This window comes from Gavia stellata, chromosome 2 (genome assembly GCF_030936135.1).
Source record: "Gavia stellata isolate bGavSte3 chromosome 2, bGavSte3.hap2, whole genome shotgun sequence".
In the NCBI taxonomy this organism is placed as follows: Eukaryota; Metazoa; Chordata; class Aves; order Gaviiformes; family Gaviidae; genus Gavia; species Gavia stellata.
Genome location: NC_082595.1, coordinates 2419646 through 2437504, shown reverse-complemented (window position 1 = coordinate 2437504; position 17859 = coordinate 2419646). Strand labels below are relative to the sequence as shown.

The window sequence follows — 17859 nt, the reverse complement described above, 5'->3', positions numbered from 1 at the left end:
ACCAGTGCCATAGAGAGCTTACGTTATTAATCCTGGACAGTGAACAAAACCATCGCATCTGCTCGCCTCTCTTCAGGACCTATTCTTCTCTATGTCCTCCAAGTGTAGGTTTCTGTCATACAATTTGGTTTGTTATTACCGGACTATCTCACAGCAGCAGGATCTCCAGGGGACCTGAACACCCCCCATGCCCCATGAGGTTTTTAAATCCCACTTAAAACACAACCCCAAATGTGACTTTTATCTGCTGTGCCAGTGAAGAAATTATATGGCCCACCCCTTGGGGCCAGAAGAAGGGAGATAGGTAGATAGAATCTGGGGAGATCTTACTTTTCATGTATTTGGGGGAGTGGGGGCTGTGAATTGGCTGCTAAAGCTGGGTAAAAAAAGCCACTGAAGTCATCCTGTTCATATACTGGTAATCTGATTTGAAGTCTCCTTAGGGTGATAATTATGCAAATTGAGAATTTAAATGTTGATTCAAGTCGGACTGTGTTGCCTGCCTAGGAAAAAAAATTAACTGTCTTTCACTGCAGGACCTAGCAAGTCTGAGAAGAAAATGAAGCTAACAGTTAAAGGTGGAGCAGCAGTAGATCCTGATTCTGGTGAGCGATAACAATGGCTGTGCCTGCACCACACACAGTCTTCAGGATGCGTGATCGTTTGCAAAATGTTTTTCTGTGAAAGGATAAGGGTTCCGTAAAAGGAGTGTGAATTTTTAAACCACTTTTTTCTTGCTGTCAAAGGAAGGATATTGACTGACATCCAAAGCTGGATATTCCAGGATTTTCTAGTGTAACTTTCAGAAGGACCACTTCAACTAAGGAGTGTGCCCCTTGCTCAGCTTCAGGAGCATCAGTCGGTGGGGTGAATAAAGGCCCAGACGGCAGAGCATCTGCCCCCCGGCCCTTGGGGGGGACCGCTGATGCTACTCTCCAAACCTGTGGTGCACAGACGTTGTTCTGAGAATTCATACTGCATCCAAGGCCAGCCTTTGGCTTTTCAGTCCATTTGCTAACGTGACACCTGCAGAGCTATATCTCTTTTTGAGAATTCCTCCAGCCAGTCATGCAGTGTTAAATCCTAGATTTTTAGATGGCCCTTTTTCAAAAGTTACCATTTTTGTTTTCTCTAGGTAGGATTGAGGTTCACTCCAGTGTATCTAAAGGTGCATGCTCACAATTTATTGAAAGGAAAACATGCTTCAGGTATTTTTGAATGAGCACTTAGTCACTGTTTCTGCATTTTTTTTTTGTTAAGATTCATGCTATTTCATGAAACATTTGGGTGAGCGCAAATGTAGGAAGGAGACCTAAAATGTTAACCTCCTCTGTGTTCTGACGTGTTTCTTCTCTGTAGGTTTGGAGGATTCTGCTCATGTCTTTGAAAAAGGTGGAAAGATTTTCAGTGCAACCCTGGGCCTAGTAGATATTGTGAAAGGAACAAATTCCTATTATAAACTGCAGCTGCTAGAGGATGACAGAGAGAACAGGTGAGTTTAGTTTTCTCTAGAAATACTTTTGTTCACGTTTTTCCAATAATCATTGGATTTTTGGCATCTACAAAAGCAAAGTGAAGTAAAATTTTTGAGGACATATGGTTAGGTGTATTTATTTTTAAAAAAACCAACAATCCCAAAACCACCAAAAAACCAAAAACTGCAAAACACCCAAACAACAAACCACCCCTGGAGAGATCTGTGCTCAGCATGGGGACATTTCTTTGTGGTGTTGACAAAACCTAAGTTGGGAGGTGAGTAATTCTGCGGAATTGCATCTGGTAGTGTTCGTTCCTGCGTCCTAGGATGAGCGAGGCATGTACAGTTGGCGTCTTTTAGGACTGGGTTAATTGGCTAACAGGAGGGCCAGTGTGCTCTGGGACTGATGGCTGCCCTTGAAAGTACAGAAGCAGAATTTGGTGGAGGTTCCTCTGTTCTAACATCAAGACCCCACACGTAAAGTCGGCGATGTTGGGAATCTTTCCCATATTCTCCAACTTACTCTTGTCTTCTAATTGCGGAGCTGTAACCTTGGGAAACAAAACCAGATTCTGGCTATTCTGCCACAGTGTAGTCCTGAATTAGGTACCCTGAGGCTTAGCAAAATGCACTGAAATGATCTGGGAATGATCATGTGTGTTTAGCTTTCCAGTCTCATCAGACGTGTGGCAGAGCTGTCCAGTGGTTGCATTGCTGAATACAGATAAAGAAATGGAGAGGGTTCTTTAAAATGAAACTGCTCCCCCAAGCACATAGGGATGCACAGAAATCTAGGGGAGCTAAAGGCTGTCAGCAACAACCCTGGTTCAGCTCTGGATTTATTGCACTTTAGCATGTTCATAATAAGCTTTTGTCGCTGGCTTTTCTATGTGGGGTTTCTGCCTGGATCTGTGATTCAGTAAATGGAAGGATCTCCGTGCCTGCATTTCATGCCTGACAAATTGGAAAGGTTGATTGATTGTATCCCTGTAAATAATATGGAAGCTTACCCAAGGTGGTGTCAGTAATAAAAACAAATACTCAAGTTACTTTTGGTTTCTCTAAAAATCTGAACCCTAGGACTTGAGGCTTAAAGATGCGTGGTGTGTGTTATTCCAATACATGATCCCAATAGCCTGAAGATTCATATTTACGAAACATTAACACTGAAGAGATAGCAGCCTCTCTATTCCTGCTGTGCACACATTTATCCTTGGGGCTGGTGTGTTAACACTGGGCAATTTTTTTACACCACTTCTTGGCCATATGCTCTGTGGTGGCTTTTCTGTTGCTGTCCTTGCAGTTGCTGACAGAGAATGTCTTCCATAAAATTCATGGTGTGCAAATGGCTGATTCGCATGCAGTTACATGGTTGTTGCAGGATCAGTTTCGTTTGGCCTGAGATCTAGAGCCAGAGTATCTTATGTCTGTTCTTTTCTCATGTTTTACTTCTCTAGGTACTGGGTGTTCAGATCTTGGGGTCGCGTGGGCACTGTAATCGGGAGTAACAAGCTGGAACAGATGCCCTCAAAAGAAGATGCTGTTGAACACTTCCTGAATTTGTATGAAGAGAAGACGGGCAATTCTTGGCATTCAAAGAACTTCACTAAATATCCCAAAAAATTCTACCCGCTGGAAATAGATTATGGGCAGGTAACTCTGACATGTCTGTGTACCAGGTGGAGCACTGCTCAGCTGCTTTCCTTTAGCTGTTTTGTTCTGTGCTCACTGTTGGATCACTTAGACTTTACAAACCTGAGGAACGAAGTGCAGGTGCAACTGTTGAATCTTCTCTGTGCTGCAGAAAGAGAGCTGTAGATCAATGAGTGTCATGCATTAAAATAGATGTGTTGGGAAATTAAGTAGTTTTCATTGTCAAGTCTGAAGTCCCTTTAGTGCTCATTCCTGTCTACTCTGTAATTCTAAGGATGTTAATTTGAAGTTAATTCAGCAGTCATTTCACATTCTTCCAGTCTGAAAACCCCATTTTCTTTTATTTAAAATAGATACTTATCATAGATTTGTTTGGGTTGGAAAAGACCTTTAAGATCATCAAGTCCAACCGTTAACCTAACCCTGCCAAGTCTACCACTAACCCACGTCCTTAAGTGCCTCATCCACACGTTTTTTAAATACCTCCAGGGATGGTGGCTCCACCACCTCCCTGGGCAGCCTGTTCCAGTGCCTGACAACCCTTTCAGTGAAGAAATTTTTCCTAATATCCAATCTAAAGCTCCCCTGGTGCAACTTGAGGCCATTTCCTCTTGTTCTATCACTAGTCACTTGGGAGAAGAGACCAACACCCACCTCACCACAACCCCCTTTCAGGTCATTGTAGAGAGCAATGAGGTCTCCCCTCAGCCTCCTCTTCTCCAGACTGAACAACCCCAGCTCCCTCAGCCGCTCCTCATCAGACTTGTGCTCCAGACCCCTCACCAGCTTCGTCACCCTTCTCTGGACACGCTCCAGCACCTCAATGTCCTTCTTGGAGTGAGGGGCCCAAAACTGAACACAGTATTCGAGGTGCGGCCTCACCAGCGCCGAGTACAGGGGCACGATCCCCTCCCTACTCCTGCTGGCCACACTGTTTCTGATAGAGGCCAGGATGCCGTTGGCCTTCTTGGCCACCTGGGCACACTGCTGGCTCATCTTCAGCCAGCTGTCGATCAACACCCCCAGGTCCTTTTCCACCGGGCAGCTTTCCAGCCACTCATCCCCAAGCCTGTAGCGTTGCCTGGGGTTGTTGTGACCCAAGTGCAGGACCCGGCACTTGGCCTTGTTGAACCTCATCCAGTTGGCCTGGGCCCATCGATCCAGCCTGTCCAGACCCCTCTGCAGAGCCTTCCGACCCTCCAGCAGATCAACGCTCCTGCCCAACTTCTTAGCTATCTTCTGCATCCAAAATCCTCCCAAATGGTGAAGCAACTCCTATGCGGTATTCTGCATAATGCACATATTGAGCAGGCTGAGAAAGAGAATTTATTCATTGCCAGTAAGATTTGGTATTTAGACAGCTACACTAAAGGAGAGTTCTCTTCCTTCTGCCCAGTGGGGGTTTGTGTGTTTATTTAAAGGCATACCCACAACTTAAACTATTTTCAGATGAAATAGTTGGATGCTCTTAATAACTATAAAGATACCAGAGAACGTATTTTCAAATGGTTGCATTTTTCTGTGGCCCAATTTCTGGATGTCATCTTTCAGTGCAAAGTACTCCATGCTTAGCTTTATTTCTGGAAATTTGACTATTGCAGCGGCAAAGTGTTTGTTACTCTGCAATGTATAGTGATACTCTGAAGTATCTGGCAGATGCTTTATTGGTGCAACGCTCTATCTGTGAAAGCATCTAGATGGTAGTATGGCTAATTGATGATTCCTGTACTCATCTATGACAATTTTGATTACAAAAACTTAGTGAAACCTAGTTATTACCTCTCTATTTTGTCATAAAAGCAACAAAGTAAAAGGTCATTTTTTCATATCAAGGTCTCTATGCAGAGAAAGCTTGCAGAAAAAGTAATTAAAGCTGTTGCTTGAGGTGAAGCAGAGATGCACACAGAGTTCATGTTCCCTTAATTCTACTGATATTGTGCAGTGCCACCTCTTAAAATAATGTCTGCCAAATTACTGAATGGGTGGATTTTTAAACCCGCTTTGTTCCAAAATGTCAGAGCAATGTCCCACGCTCCCCATGAACTTCAGGCTAGTCATAGTATGCATACACTAAATTGGTTTTGAGCTGTTACCATGGCAGCCAACCTGTTACTTTATCCTTTGTGATTTTGCTAATTCTGATACTATTTTTACCTCCCAGGATGAAGAAGCTGTCAGGAAACTGACAGTGGGTGCCGGGACTAAGTCAAAACTTGCTAAGCCAATCCAAGACCTTATTAAGATGATCTTTGATGTGGAAAGCATGAAGAAAGCGATGGTGGAATTTGAGGTGACCACACATGTTCATGTTTCTCACTTCTAACCCTCCTTTCTCTCTTTACATCATACTTAAAGAGCCAGAAGAAAGTTCTTTGCAATCTAGGGTGCATCATACTTCTCAGAAGTCGGTGTGAGGTTTAGATCAGCCTTCAAATAAGGGCGAGAGCCTGACCAGAATTTGCCAAGCACCAGAAGTAGTAACTTAGTTATGATGCGTGCAGTTTTTAAAACATGTGCATTCTTTGTTCTTCGGTGGAGAATGTCTCTATCAGTGTCTTCAACTTAAGCCTATGGGAAATGCATCTGCAGGTCCTGGGATCAGTAATCATTGTCTGTTTTTTCCAGTGACACGTGCATCATGAGCACTGTTCGCTGAGTGCTTTTAAAATATTAACACAGATAGCCTGTTTGCTGGTGATGTGAGGCAGGAGGCACTTCTTTTTTGTGAGTTGTGAACCACATTGGGGGGGGGGGGGGGGCGGGCAGCAGTACCACTAATTTAAGTCGCAAATGGGCATGCAGCTCAGACTTGAGAAATGCTGCCAGTTGATATATGCACTAATGAAATGCCTTGACAGAGTCCGGATCCTCTTCTGAACAGGGCCAGACTTGAGATTTTTTGTTGTATTTCTCATTTGTTGTAATGATACCCTATTTTCATCCATTCTTCTTCCCTCCATACTTCTTGATCCATGCTTCTAACAAGCTTTCAGAGCGTGGTCTGGTAGTATCATCTGTCTCTCCTTGTATAGGAACAGTTTTACTGGTGTTCAGAGATCCTGCAGTTTGTTTTAATGCAGCCACTCAAACTGGGTTAGTTCTAAATAACAAATTTCGGGTTTTTTCAGCCAGCTTAGTTATCCTGCTCTAAGACTTCGTATTTAAGCAGCTGTGGTTTGCTCTCTGTATCAGTATTTCCTGTATCTACTTTTCAGAACAGGCTTTTTGCACCATTTCGTACAGCTTATCTGAAAGCTTTCAGATGGCTTGCCCAACATTTTGTAGTACCTTGGGTTGTGTTCTCCTGTATCTTCAGTGATTCTTTACATCAAAGTCTTCTAAAATATTAATAATTCTTTGTAACTGGAACTGGCTGAAGACTCTGAACTGATCGTCATCTGAGGTCTTCTGGTTTTATAGAACTCTGTTGAAACTGTGTTAATTCACACCAGCTGCAGATCTATAGGAGACCTGGGAGTCCAGATGGGCCTGTCTTCCTATTAGATTTATCTTCCTGTACTGTTGCTGCTGAACAGCTGTTTTCTGTTAGAGGAAATAATGTTTTTCCTAGTTGGAGGTTTCTGTGCATCCTCTGAAAATGGCTGCTTGGTTCCTTTAATCAGCCTGATCTCAAGTATTTCATTCCAGCCAGGCACTCTTGCTCTGCCAAAACTGTAGCAAATTCTTAGGTCTGTTGTTGTGTAATGGAAAGACTATCTGATGTGTTTCTCTTCCTGCTTCTAATTTAGCTTTCAAGAGTTTTACATCACCAAGCATACAGAGGTTTATTACAATTATCTATGTCATTACCTTGCATGAAAAGGCTAGTTAGAGGGCTGAGCCTACTGTGGTGCTGTGTCCTCTCTTGCCTCGGTGGAAGGCGAACATCTCCCTTGCCTTTCATGACAATCTTGGTGCACACATCTGATGTGGAGCTAATTTTTTGTGTTACCCTCAGTGCATCTGGCTGTAATTGCAGTGCTGTTGTTTTAGAGCCAGCCCCTTGGCTGCTGTGCTCTTTTGACGGGTCTGATGATAAAGCTTTGGATGCAGCTTAGCTTTATATCAGAGGTTAGTTCTGCAGGGCTCTTTTCACCTCCCATGAGTCATAGGAGACACAAACTCCAGCCCTTTGGCTGTTTGTGGGCTCTGTTGGAGAGGTACTCCTAAATCACATTATTGGGGGATATGTTAGTTTATAGGTGTTAATGTTTATGTGTTAGTGCTTATATCTGTTAGTTCATAGGCTTATATTACTTATAGTTAGTATAGGTATTCTGCACATGTGCTTGGATGTGCTATTCTGCGCATCCAAGTTAAATAGCCCGTTTTACTTTTATGTGTCCTTCACGATATTTCAGCTAAGAATTAGATAATATGGATGGATGGTACTCAACAAGAAAGTATTGGCCCCAGAAGTTTGGGAGCTACAAATCTATTGCAAGTTGGTTTTCATTAGGTTATTAATCTTGGCTTTGTGCCTCTTGTGTCCCCAAGACACGATCAGTTTTGAAGCCTGTCTTCTCTCTTGCAGTCCATCTTGGCTTTTCTTAGTATCTGGCTTTATGTATGCTTAGCTGTAGCAAAGGTGAAAGTTCTCCTAAGCCCAGTACGGGGTGGAGATCTCCACGCAAAATCACATCAGGGCTTTCACACCAGTCTCTGTAGCTTGGAATAGCCTTCTGAGTTCAGCTTGCAGAGAAGATTTGCATACAACTGGGTTTCCTAGCTCCATAGTGAATAAATAATGTGGAACTTACCCAGACGGTATGCAGTGTACATGGATCTTCTGTCCTTGAGCTGAATCTTAAATCCATCAAGTTAAGTGAAAGCTAATTTGACCTGCAGGATGTACGGAGAGTACTGTCAAGAGTCCAGATGGTATATGTATGATCTTTGTAAAAAGCCTCCATTGGACTTGACTTTTGTCGAGTATTTTTGCATTCAGATGGTCCTTAACTATGCAAGGATTTAATGCAAATCTGAAACTCTACCAAGATCCATCAATACACAAACAAAAGCAACACATAAATTTAAATCAGTGGATAAATGCAGGCAACAAGACATCACTTTTAACTTAGTTGCTTTTTTTTGGTTAGTTTTTTGTTAATGAATACAAAGCATCTTATAACCTCTTTGCGTTTGACCCTTGAAAATTGTAGGGTAAAGTCGGAAAAGGGTATCTAGCTTGTACCTAAAGACACAGATGATCATATGAACAAGAATTATTTCATTCAGTTTGCTTCTTTGCCAGCCTGAATGGTATGGTTACTGAAGTGATTGAGGAATGCATCTGACACCAGGTTAATATTAAACTTCTAGCCAGATGCTTAGTACCCTATGTTTGTGTTGCCCTAGCATGCACACTTAGTTTCCTATTGCAGTGTTCCTTTGTTTATAGGATGTCTTCTCAGTAGCGTGCACTGTCCTTCTGACATCATTCCTCAATCCACAGAGATTAATAGCGAGTCTGAAATGTTTCCATTCTTCGTGTGGTCAGTCCTACCAGAATGGAGAGATTTGTTCTCTAGAAACCAGAGAGGGAATACTGCAGTGGCTTCAATGTACTGATATCCTGTTTTAATCCTTTAAATCTTCATCAGATTGACCTGCAGAAGATGCCATTGGGAAAACTGAGCAAGCGGCAGATCCAGAGCGCATACTCCATCCTTAACGAGGTTCAGCAGGTGAGCAGAAAAGAGATGTTAGAGCAAGAGAGGAATTCAGAAGTTGGTCTGGGCTTGGAGTGGGGTGAATGCTGAGCTATGTGTATAAAGATCTGTGCTCTTTCTCACGGGAGAAGAGGACGTGCCTTCCACGGGTAACTAGTCAGTTCTCTTCGCTGTTGTACCAGTTTGGGCAGTACTTTTATCTTTCACACTTTTGTAGCACAAACTTCAGGCTGAGCCAGACGTAAATGGCAATTGAGAAAATGAAGCCAGTGTCTTGATCTAGCAGCGAGCTGGTATTTCCACCCCAAAGAAGTCTGTTTAAGGGTGAGAATAAAGGTTAAGTTGACACAGGAAGGGGTCTGGCTTGATGACATTACCGTATTTACACATCATGATCTACACCATTCCAAGAATCACTACATAGTATTGCCCGATCAGCTTGCAAAAGCGTACCAGCATACCCCATTTTTTGTCATGGGCTCCCTGGCAAAGCATAGATATGGGAAGCTTTACTTCAATTGTCAGAGCAGACCAGAACCGTGCCAAGGACATGCACCCCTTCCATATCCAGAAGCCTTTATTTTGCCTTCCAGAAGCATAATCCCCGTTAGATTTTTCTCGTACCAGAAATTCTGTGTATTTCTGTGCAAGTACTGTGACTTACTACATGCAAAACAAATAGAGTTGCCCTTTTTAGTCCCGTGAGAGTTTCAGCATTAACACTATTTGTATTGCTGCTTCTGTGTATTAGTCCTCAAGTATCTTGTGTGTGTCTATTGCTATGGAGACTGAATCTTACTCAGTAATTTTCTTTGGTGCTTGTTGCCTTGTCTAGGCAGTTTCTGACAGTGGTTCAGAATCCCAGATCTTGGACCTCTCCAACCGCTTCTATACTCTGATTCCTCATGACTTCGGAATGAAGAAACCACCTCTCCTAAATAACTTGGAATACATTCAGGTATTGACTGGAAGCAGTGTGTTGTTTGCAGGCAACAGATCTGATATCAGACATCTAAGACGGAGAATTTGTGAGGGTTTAAGGCTTACTTTAACCTCATGCTTTCATGAGGTTAAGCTTGGTTTTCTACAGAATATCTGTTTGTTTATGTGCACATATGTATGTATACATATACAAATAATAATATATATAAGGTATTAGAAGGTATGTTACATATTATGGTCTATGTATATGTGTGTGTATATATTTTAATACATTTAAATATACAATTTTTTTTTAAAAAGGGCAGTGTTGTTGTGGTGTTAGGTGGTAGTGTGTGGCCAGTAATTCACATACACTTTTATAATTTGGGGTATTCCAGAGTTATTCTGAACATGTCAAAGGCACAAGTAAAATAACCTCTTTAAATTCTTCAGGCTAAAGTGCAGATGTTGGACAATTTGCTTGATATTGAGGTTGCTTACAGCCTTCTCAGAGGTGGAAATGAAGATGGAGATAAAGACCCGATTGACATCAACTATGAAAAACTTCGAACTGATATTAAGGTAAAGGAAATAAAAGGAAATGAGTGACTGTGAATACAAGCTGATGTCCTGTTAGTTTGGAGTATAACAAATCACCTAAACTGTAAGTGGACAGATATACGGGCATGAGTTCAATGAAGGGCCACTGAGATGGTTAAGGGACTGGAGCACGTGTTGTAAGAGGAGATGCTGAGAGAGCTGGGGCTTTTTAACCTGGAGAAAAAGCGGCTCAGGGGATATCTCATCAATGTCTCTAAACACCTGATGGGGGAAGGGAGTAAAGAAGGCAGAGACAGACTTTTCAGTGGTTTCCAGTGGTACAAGAGGTAACGGGCACAAATTGAAATACAGGAAACTGTATTTAAACAAAAGAAAAAGCTTTTGTTGTTGATGGTGTTTGGTTTGGGTTTGGTTTGGGTTTTTTTCTTTGTTTGTTTACTGTGAGGGTGATCAAACACTGGAAAAGGTTGCCTAAAGAGGCTGTGGAGGCTCCATTCTTGGAGGTGTTGAAAGCCTGACTGGACTCAGGCCTTGGCCACCTCCTCCATCTGACCCTGCTTTCAGGAGGGCAGTTGGATATCATCTCAATTTCCAGAGGTGCCTTCCCATCTCAGACATTCTGTGACGGAGTGCTGCCTGTATACCTGTACATCTTCTCTAGCTGGGAATAAATTTACACCTAAACAAATAAGGAGGCTTAAACTTGGGGAGTTGCAAGCATACGGTGGATGTCATCATGTTCTAAGAAGCCTGCTAGTTTGTACGCTAAAGAAGCTTCTTTTGTTTGCCTCTTTGCAGGTTGTTGACAAAGATTCAGAAGAAGCCAAGATTATTAAACAATATGTGAAAAATACTCATGCTGCTACTCACAACGCATATGATCTCAAAGTCGTGGATGTAAGCTGGACAATACTGGGGTTTACATTTGTGAAGATGGACTCTTCTAAGTTGACTTACTTGTTTGCAGTTTTCTTTATTTTTGAGTAGCTTATCCAGTTTCCTCTGTTGAAGGGATGGTTTGATACACCAATTGCTATTTAATGGAACAGTGAATGTCTAGGCAGAGATGAGTCTAAGCTTACTGAGGTATCTTTAATTAGCCTCAAAAAGGAGGTGGAGGAGTCATCATCTTCTAAAACTGAACCTTAGTTCATTGAGTGATTTTTCAGAAAACTATGGTCTCATGAAAATGCAGAAGGGAAGGTGGAGAAGTAATCAATAACAAGTGCTGTGTGATCAATGCTACCTCTTTTTTGCTAGCATGACATAGCAAACTGCAAATACTAAAAACCATCCAGATCAGTTTTCCTAGCAGAATAGTGTATATTCCACATTGGGTGGATTTTTTTTTTCATCTGATTAGTTGCATGAAGGTAACGATTTATTTGCTTGGTTGTTCTTTTTCTCTTATCCCTTTTTGAATTGAAGATCTTCAGGATTGAGCGTGAAGGAGAGAGTCAGCGTTACAAACCGTTTAAGCAGCTTCATAATCGCCAGCTGCTGTGGCACGGTTCCCGCACCACCAACTTCGCTGGTATCCTCTCGCAGGGTCTCCGGATAGCTCCCCCTGAAGCTCCTGTGGTACGTTAAACTGATAGCTTCTCCGGCTGCCTCCATCCCTGTGCCCAGAGGTAGGGATGGTTGGAGACAACCTAAATAGAATTTCTGTGTGGGGAGGGCCCAGCGTTGTCTCTCAGTGTGCAGACAACATTGTGTGTCCAGTCAGTTGCTGACTGGTGTCCGCAAGAGCTTGAGTTCCAGCTTTGCTCTCCTGGGAGCCCAGCCAGGTGGATTCAATGCTGCCTTTGTATTATTGTCCCAATCTTTTTTTTTTTTTTCCTTTCTTTCGCTGCTTGCAGACCGGCTACATGTTTGGGAAGGGCATCTATTTTGCAGACATGGTATCCAAGAGTGCCAACTACTGTCACACATCTCAAGCTGATCCCATAGGCTTAATACTACTGGGAGAAGTTGCCCTTGGAAATATGTAAGTAACTTATGAAGAGTATTTGCCGAACGTGCTTAATATATCTTGGTAGAAGGCAATGCTAAAATTGCAAGCCTTTTTTTCAGCGTGAAGACAGAGCACTTCGTATTTCTTTAGAAACAAAATTTTTTTCTTAAAATGAGAGCTATTTGGTGAGGTAAAAAAAATATCAGTGTTGCAGTTCTAGAATCTTGTACTAAATGCCAATTATATTTTAAAATTAGTAACTGAGACAAAGAAGGAAGGCTGTTGAGTTCCAGAAGAGTAGAATCTAAATTAACTTTATATTAATTCATGATAATTGAAGCCTGGGAAAAAAAAAAGGTGATTTTTCACCAAAATAGTTTAAGGTGAATGTAAAATGCTATTGTGTGTTCTTTGTGCTGTCCAGGTATGAGCTAAAGAATGCTTCTCACATAACAAAATTGCCCAAGGGAAAACACAGTGTGAAAGGTAAGCATTAGTATTTGTCGTTGGTAGTCTGTTATTGATGGCAAACTCATGTTGTGGCTCTCTGCTTAGCAAAGAGAACTATAGTTATTTTATAGCTGTACTCGCTTTAAGAGTGTGCATAATGTTGCCCTATAGTTGCCTCTGTATATGTGTATGTGGTGTTTTGAGATGCGAGTTAGTACACTTGGAAGCTTAAGACTGAAGTTGGTGTGTTGCCTGAAGTTCAGGCGGAAACTTTCATTTGATATTACACAAGAGAAAATGTAAGGTGCATTCTGCAACTTCTTACTCGCTTTCATCATAACAATACTATGTATTTTAGAAGAAAGATGAGAGGTTTGACAGATCAGAAGAATAATTGTTTAGCTTTCAAAGTGCTTTAGAAGCTTGGAGAGAAGAGAAAAGCTAAGAATAAAAATTCAGATGGAACAGCTGTTCTCATTACATTTCTATCTGCAAAAAGTATCCGTATATTGCACTGAAAAAGAAGATGAGAGAGAAGACTTAGCTCTCTAATTCAAGCAAAAGAAAAGGTAATCATGGCTATCTTCTGTACTGAGATGGCAGGGCAGAGAACAGTAACATTCGGTAATGAGTGTCTTTTCTTAAACTGTTCATTTTGAGAGGCTTAAGAAAGCAGTTGCCTAAAATAGAATAAAATGTGATTTAGCATCTTGCTCAAGACATGCTACTCAGACTATTATGGATGTCAAATGAGATTTGTATTGAAAAGTTTAAAGAGAATAAGAATTGGTTTGTTACACTTCCCTGAAAAAGTTGAAATGTGCATGTTTCCATTAATGGACCTAGGATATGAGAGCTCTAAGTCTGGTCTGTTTTAGCTTTGATCATACAGATTAGACAATTAACAGCCAAAAGTCTAAAATTCTCACTTCTAATGTAGCAGAGTACGACTACGTTTAGTATGGTGATGCTGAATTGAATAAACAGACTATATCCTTTGTGTTCTTTTTTAAGATACTTTTGCACTTGGTCAGCATTTGAAAATATACGTGAAGTAATATTTGGCTGACTGAGTTATTTTCTTTATGTGCAAAGTCTGTGTTCTAGATTTGTAACTAAGGTTTTTTCCCTTTCTAGGCTTGGGCAAAACTGCACCTGATCCCACAGCCACTACCACCCTTGGTGGTGTAGAGGTTCCCTTAGGGAATGGGATCTCAACAGGAATTAATGACACCTGTCTTCTGTATAATGAGTATCCTTTGCTGTTAAGTTGGCTGCACGCCATGTTTGAGTGTTGCTGAGTTTAGCAGGACCTCGCTAATGTCGGTCAGGAGTTTTGGCACAGTGTGTTTTTTGTTTCTTTTAGGTCTGCTTTGGAGTACTCACAGACAACTTAGAGTCTCTTCTCCAAGGGAGATGATTTTACAGTTGTCACACTTAAATTGTCATGCTGCAAAAAAGGAAACAATACACGTAGCAAATAGCGTTGCCCCAACACGACTCAATACCTGAAGGTGTTGGAGTGGCCGGGCAACACTGCCCAGTAGTGTCTTGCCCAGGGACGTGCCGGGACAAGGGAGTGGGAATGCCGCCTGTGGTTTCTCATTGCTTCTGTCTGGTGTCTTCCTTGTGGTCCCATGGCTGGCCAAGTTGGCCAGGAGGAGGTGGGGGAGCCAGCTCTGTGGCTTGATGGAATCTCTCATCACACAGCTTCTCTTGTGTTCCCCAGACCCTTTGCAAGTATTGAGGTAAACCTCAGATGCCCATCAGAGATATAGCTATTAAGCCTCTTTTCTAGGCAGAAGTGCCCCCAAATGAATGTGTGCTCAACATTCACAAGAGGTCGTAAGAATAAGCGATGTCTAAGGTCCCAGATCAATCTCCTCGCTCCCGGTGAAGCAGGTAACCCATTAATACAACCTCTGAGTTGTGTAGAAACTGTCTTCCCTCTAGGTAAGCTGTTTTTCTCTTACAAGCAGTCTTGGCAACAGAACTCATGGCAATCCTGTTTCTGTCTTTTGAGTTTTCTTAAATATAGCATCTGTCTTGGTCAGATGATAAAATATAATACCATTAATAATAGCTAATTGACGTAACATGATGTGCATTCATTTTGGTTTCCACTGTTTAATGGGGATGCTTTTCATCTAAAATGGGGATTAGAGGTAAGTTTGAGGCCTAAAGCATTGAGGAACAAAAAGGCGGTCTGGGACTGTCTTCTGAAAAACTAAAATGATGCGGTCATAGAATATGCAAGCACTGCCAGCCATTGTAGAGCTCTTCTCTGTGATTCCAGTTTGGGTTTTTTAGTGGGAAATTAAGAGGACATTAATGACTTTGTGCTGGAAGGTAGCAGTAGAGCTACAATTATAATTGTAGATGCCAGGTCTGTAACTGCAGATCTCATCTAGGCTAGGTCGCTCCACTGATTAGATAGCGAGAGAGGTGTTGTGTGTTACGGCTCTGGCTGACAAAAAAAATCTTCAAGAGCTACAGCCCCATATCCAAGTCAGTTCGCCTGCATGTCACTCAGGATTCCTGCTGCACCACCGTTAATTCTCCATATGACTGTTAGTTGCTTGTTTCTAACTATTGTATAAAACATTTTCAGATTCAAAGAAAAGTCAAATTTAAGGATTTGTGGTTTGAGCTGTTAGAACCACTTAATCACACAGGCATGTGTATGGTAACTTAAGTTCAAAGGTGAAGTTTGACTGTGTTTTAAGGTTTTTCTGCATTATTAATATCAACAGCTGCAATTATTCCTTAACATTCTTCCCAGATATATTGTGTATGATGTTGCTCAGGTAAATCTGAAGTACCTGCTGAAACTGAAATTCAACTATAAGACATCACTCTGGTGAACAGTATTTAGAAGCCCTGTTAGAGTTATACCGTAGTTACACTATAGCGTTGACTTCTGACATGCTTACGCATTGACTTCTCTTACCAAGATATCAAGAGCTAAACTGCAGAAGAGGTTACTAAATCCTATTTAGTACAACACTTAGTGAAAATTTTATATAAATGTGTGGCAACACATGGACCTGAATTCTGATGAGAACGAGTACCTGGTTTTGTTTTATACCACTTCTAATTTTGGGGCTTTCAAGTCTGTCTTTTAATTGACCAAACTGACAAAAAAAAAAAAAAAATCAAGCTTGTGTTTTTAGCCAAGCAGAGCTGGGCAATATCAGGAGAAGGAACTTGAGGATGTTTGTGATATTTGCTCTGTTAAGGTTCCCTCATTTAAGATACCCTTTTTCAGTTTTCAATTGAATAAGTGATAAATGTGCATTTATTTTGAGGTAAAAAATAAAAGCTAATTTCATACTAACAGCTTTATGTTTCAAAACTTCCAAATTGTTTTCGTTTTGAGTCATGATTTAAATGTATTTGGTAGAATGTTCTTAAACATGCTATCTCTCTCTGAAGATCAAATGCCAAATACTGAAATCTGTAGTCACGTTTCAGGAAGTCATGGTGAAATGAAAATTTGGACTTTCCACTGGGACTTCATCTGTCAACAGTTGGTGTGGTAAACATGGAAAATGAACTTGTGGCTGTTTGAATTTAGTATTAGCCCCAATAAACCTCCTTTAAATATCTACCTTCAACGTGATGTAAGTTGGTTGTTGTAGACTTAAGTCCTAACAAAGCCGTACATTGAGTTTGGGCTCGCATCATGACCTGAAGTGAGGTGTGTTGCCACTCCGTGGGTAGTCTTGAATTCCCTGTCTTGAAACATGAATATAAACTAATAATTTCAATATTCAGTGATGTTTGTGACTTCTCTTAAACCAACTCGCTTTCAGTAAGTCATTGAGCCATGTGGGAGTATTTGACTGTAGTGCAACATCAGTTCTTCCTCCTCAAAAAATACTGATTTCCCTGAGCTATTAGGGCAAGTTGGCTAATCCCCAGGGACTGAATGCACTGCCCGTGCAGAGCTGTATCTCCTCTGCTATGACAGTTCCCTCCCAAGAAGGGACAGTTCAAGCTCATTGTGACGGTTGCAGCTTCAGTCGTAGGTAACCTGCATGGAAAAAACAGATCCATTTCCTAAAGCGTTGTGATGCCCCGGTGCCTTTTGAAAGAGGAGCTCCAAGCCAAAGTGATTGCTTACAGTGCAGCTGTTTCCAGGACCCACAAAGGAGAGGAGGATGAGGAGGGATAGATGGAAAACAGAGCAGCTGCTGTTGGGGAGACAATGAAATGTGGAAGGACTGGGTAAGTCGTATGACTTGAGGACAGTTGAACGCAAGGGAATCGATTGAGGTTGGTGCTTATGGATTTGAGAGGAAGTGAAGAGAGTGGCCCTTGTCATCTGGTTCTTCCGTAGCTTAACCAGTGGCTAATCATTGTTTCACTTCCAACAAACTTCTGGTCAGTAAGTGTAATCTTGTCAGTCTCTGAAAGAGAACATGAGAAATGGTTCAGTTTAGTTGTGAGGTAGAATCCCATCCCCCCCCCGTCCCCACCCCCCAAAATAAAAAACCAGCTTACCCAAAAAATTTCAGCTTGGGACCAGGAATTAAAGGTCAATGCTTTCAGTGTTCCCTCTGTCACCTGTTCCAGAGGTGGCTCAGAGTTGTCTTTTGCTCTGAGGCCTCTTGTCCTGCCCTGAGATACGGCCGTAAGCGCTATGTAGCGCAAGGAGTGTTTTACGATGTGTACGTAGTGCTGTTATAATCGCAGCACAAGCAAGTATATCCCAAGTGTCTCTAACCTCACAAATACAGCAGTAAAAGATACAGTGGGACAGGACTTCTGAAGAGGCAACAGGTGCCCTTTGGGGACCATGGGAGAGCCCTGGTGTGAAAGGCCTGTCCTGCAGTGAAATCTAATGTGAATTCAGGGTGCTGCTTCTGCTGCCAGCTTGTCCGACCGCAAAGCAGCCCTGCTCTGAACCCAGCATACAGCCAGCCTCTCCCTGGGGCCAGGCTGAGGAGAGCAGCACGGTGACAACCACTGAAGGCGTTTCTTTTGGAGTATGTGCACGAAGCAGAGCTGGATGAATAGGTAGTCCCATTTCTGTCAAAACTACTTGAAAGGAATGAGTTGTCAAGACATGAGGTCCCATGACATCCTCTGCTTTCTTCAGAGGAGGGATGTTAAGGAATGACTTCTGATCTAAATGTTAAACTACAAAAAGCAGCAATATATAAATA

General features: G+C 41.9%; 1 protein-coding gene across 2 annotated transcripts in view; it reads left to right on the top strand.

The window, feature by feature from the left end:
- PARP1 (poly(ADP-ribose) polymerase 1) overlaps window positions 1–16305 on the top strand; it is a 34762-nt gene extending 18457 nt beyond the window's left edge. For both annotated transcript variants that reach the window (XM_059829846.1, XM_059829839.1), the window contains exons 11-23: window positions 537–605; window positions 1360–1492; window positions 2935–3130; window positions 5292–5420; window positions 8734–8817; window positions 9638–9760; window positions 10177–10305; window positions 11083–11181; window positions 11713–11865; window positions 12144–12271; window positions 12663–12724; window positions 13826–13940; window positions 15471–16305. In XM_059829846.1, the coding sequence (XP_059685829.1) occupies window positions 537–605; window positions 1360–1492; window positions 2935–3130; window positions 5292–5420; window positions 8734–8817; window positions 9638–9760; window positions 10177–10305; window positions 11083–11181; window positions 11713–11865; window positions 12144–12271; window positions 12663–12724; window positions 13826–13940; window positions 15471–15552 (1502 nt within the window). In that variant the 3' untranslated portion in view covers window positions 15553–16305. The remainder of the gene's footprint in view (window positions 1–536; window positions 606–1359; window positions 1493–2934; window positions 3131–5291; window positions 5421–8733; window positions 8818–9637; window positions 9761–10176; window positions 10306–11082; window positions 11182–11712; window positions 11866–12143; window positions 12272–12662; window positions 12725–13825; window positions 13941–15470) is intronic.
- Window positions 16306–17859: the final 1554 nt, after the last annotated feature.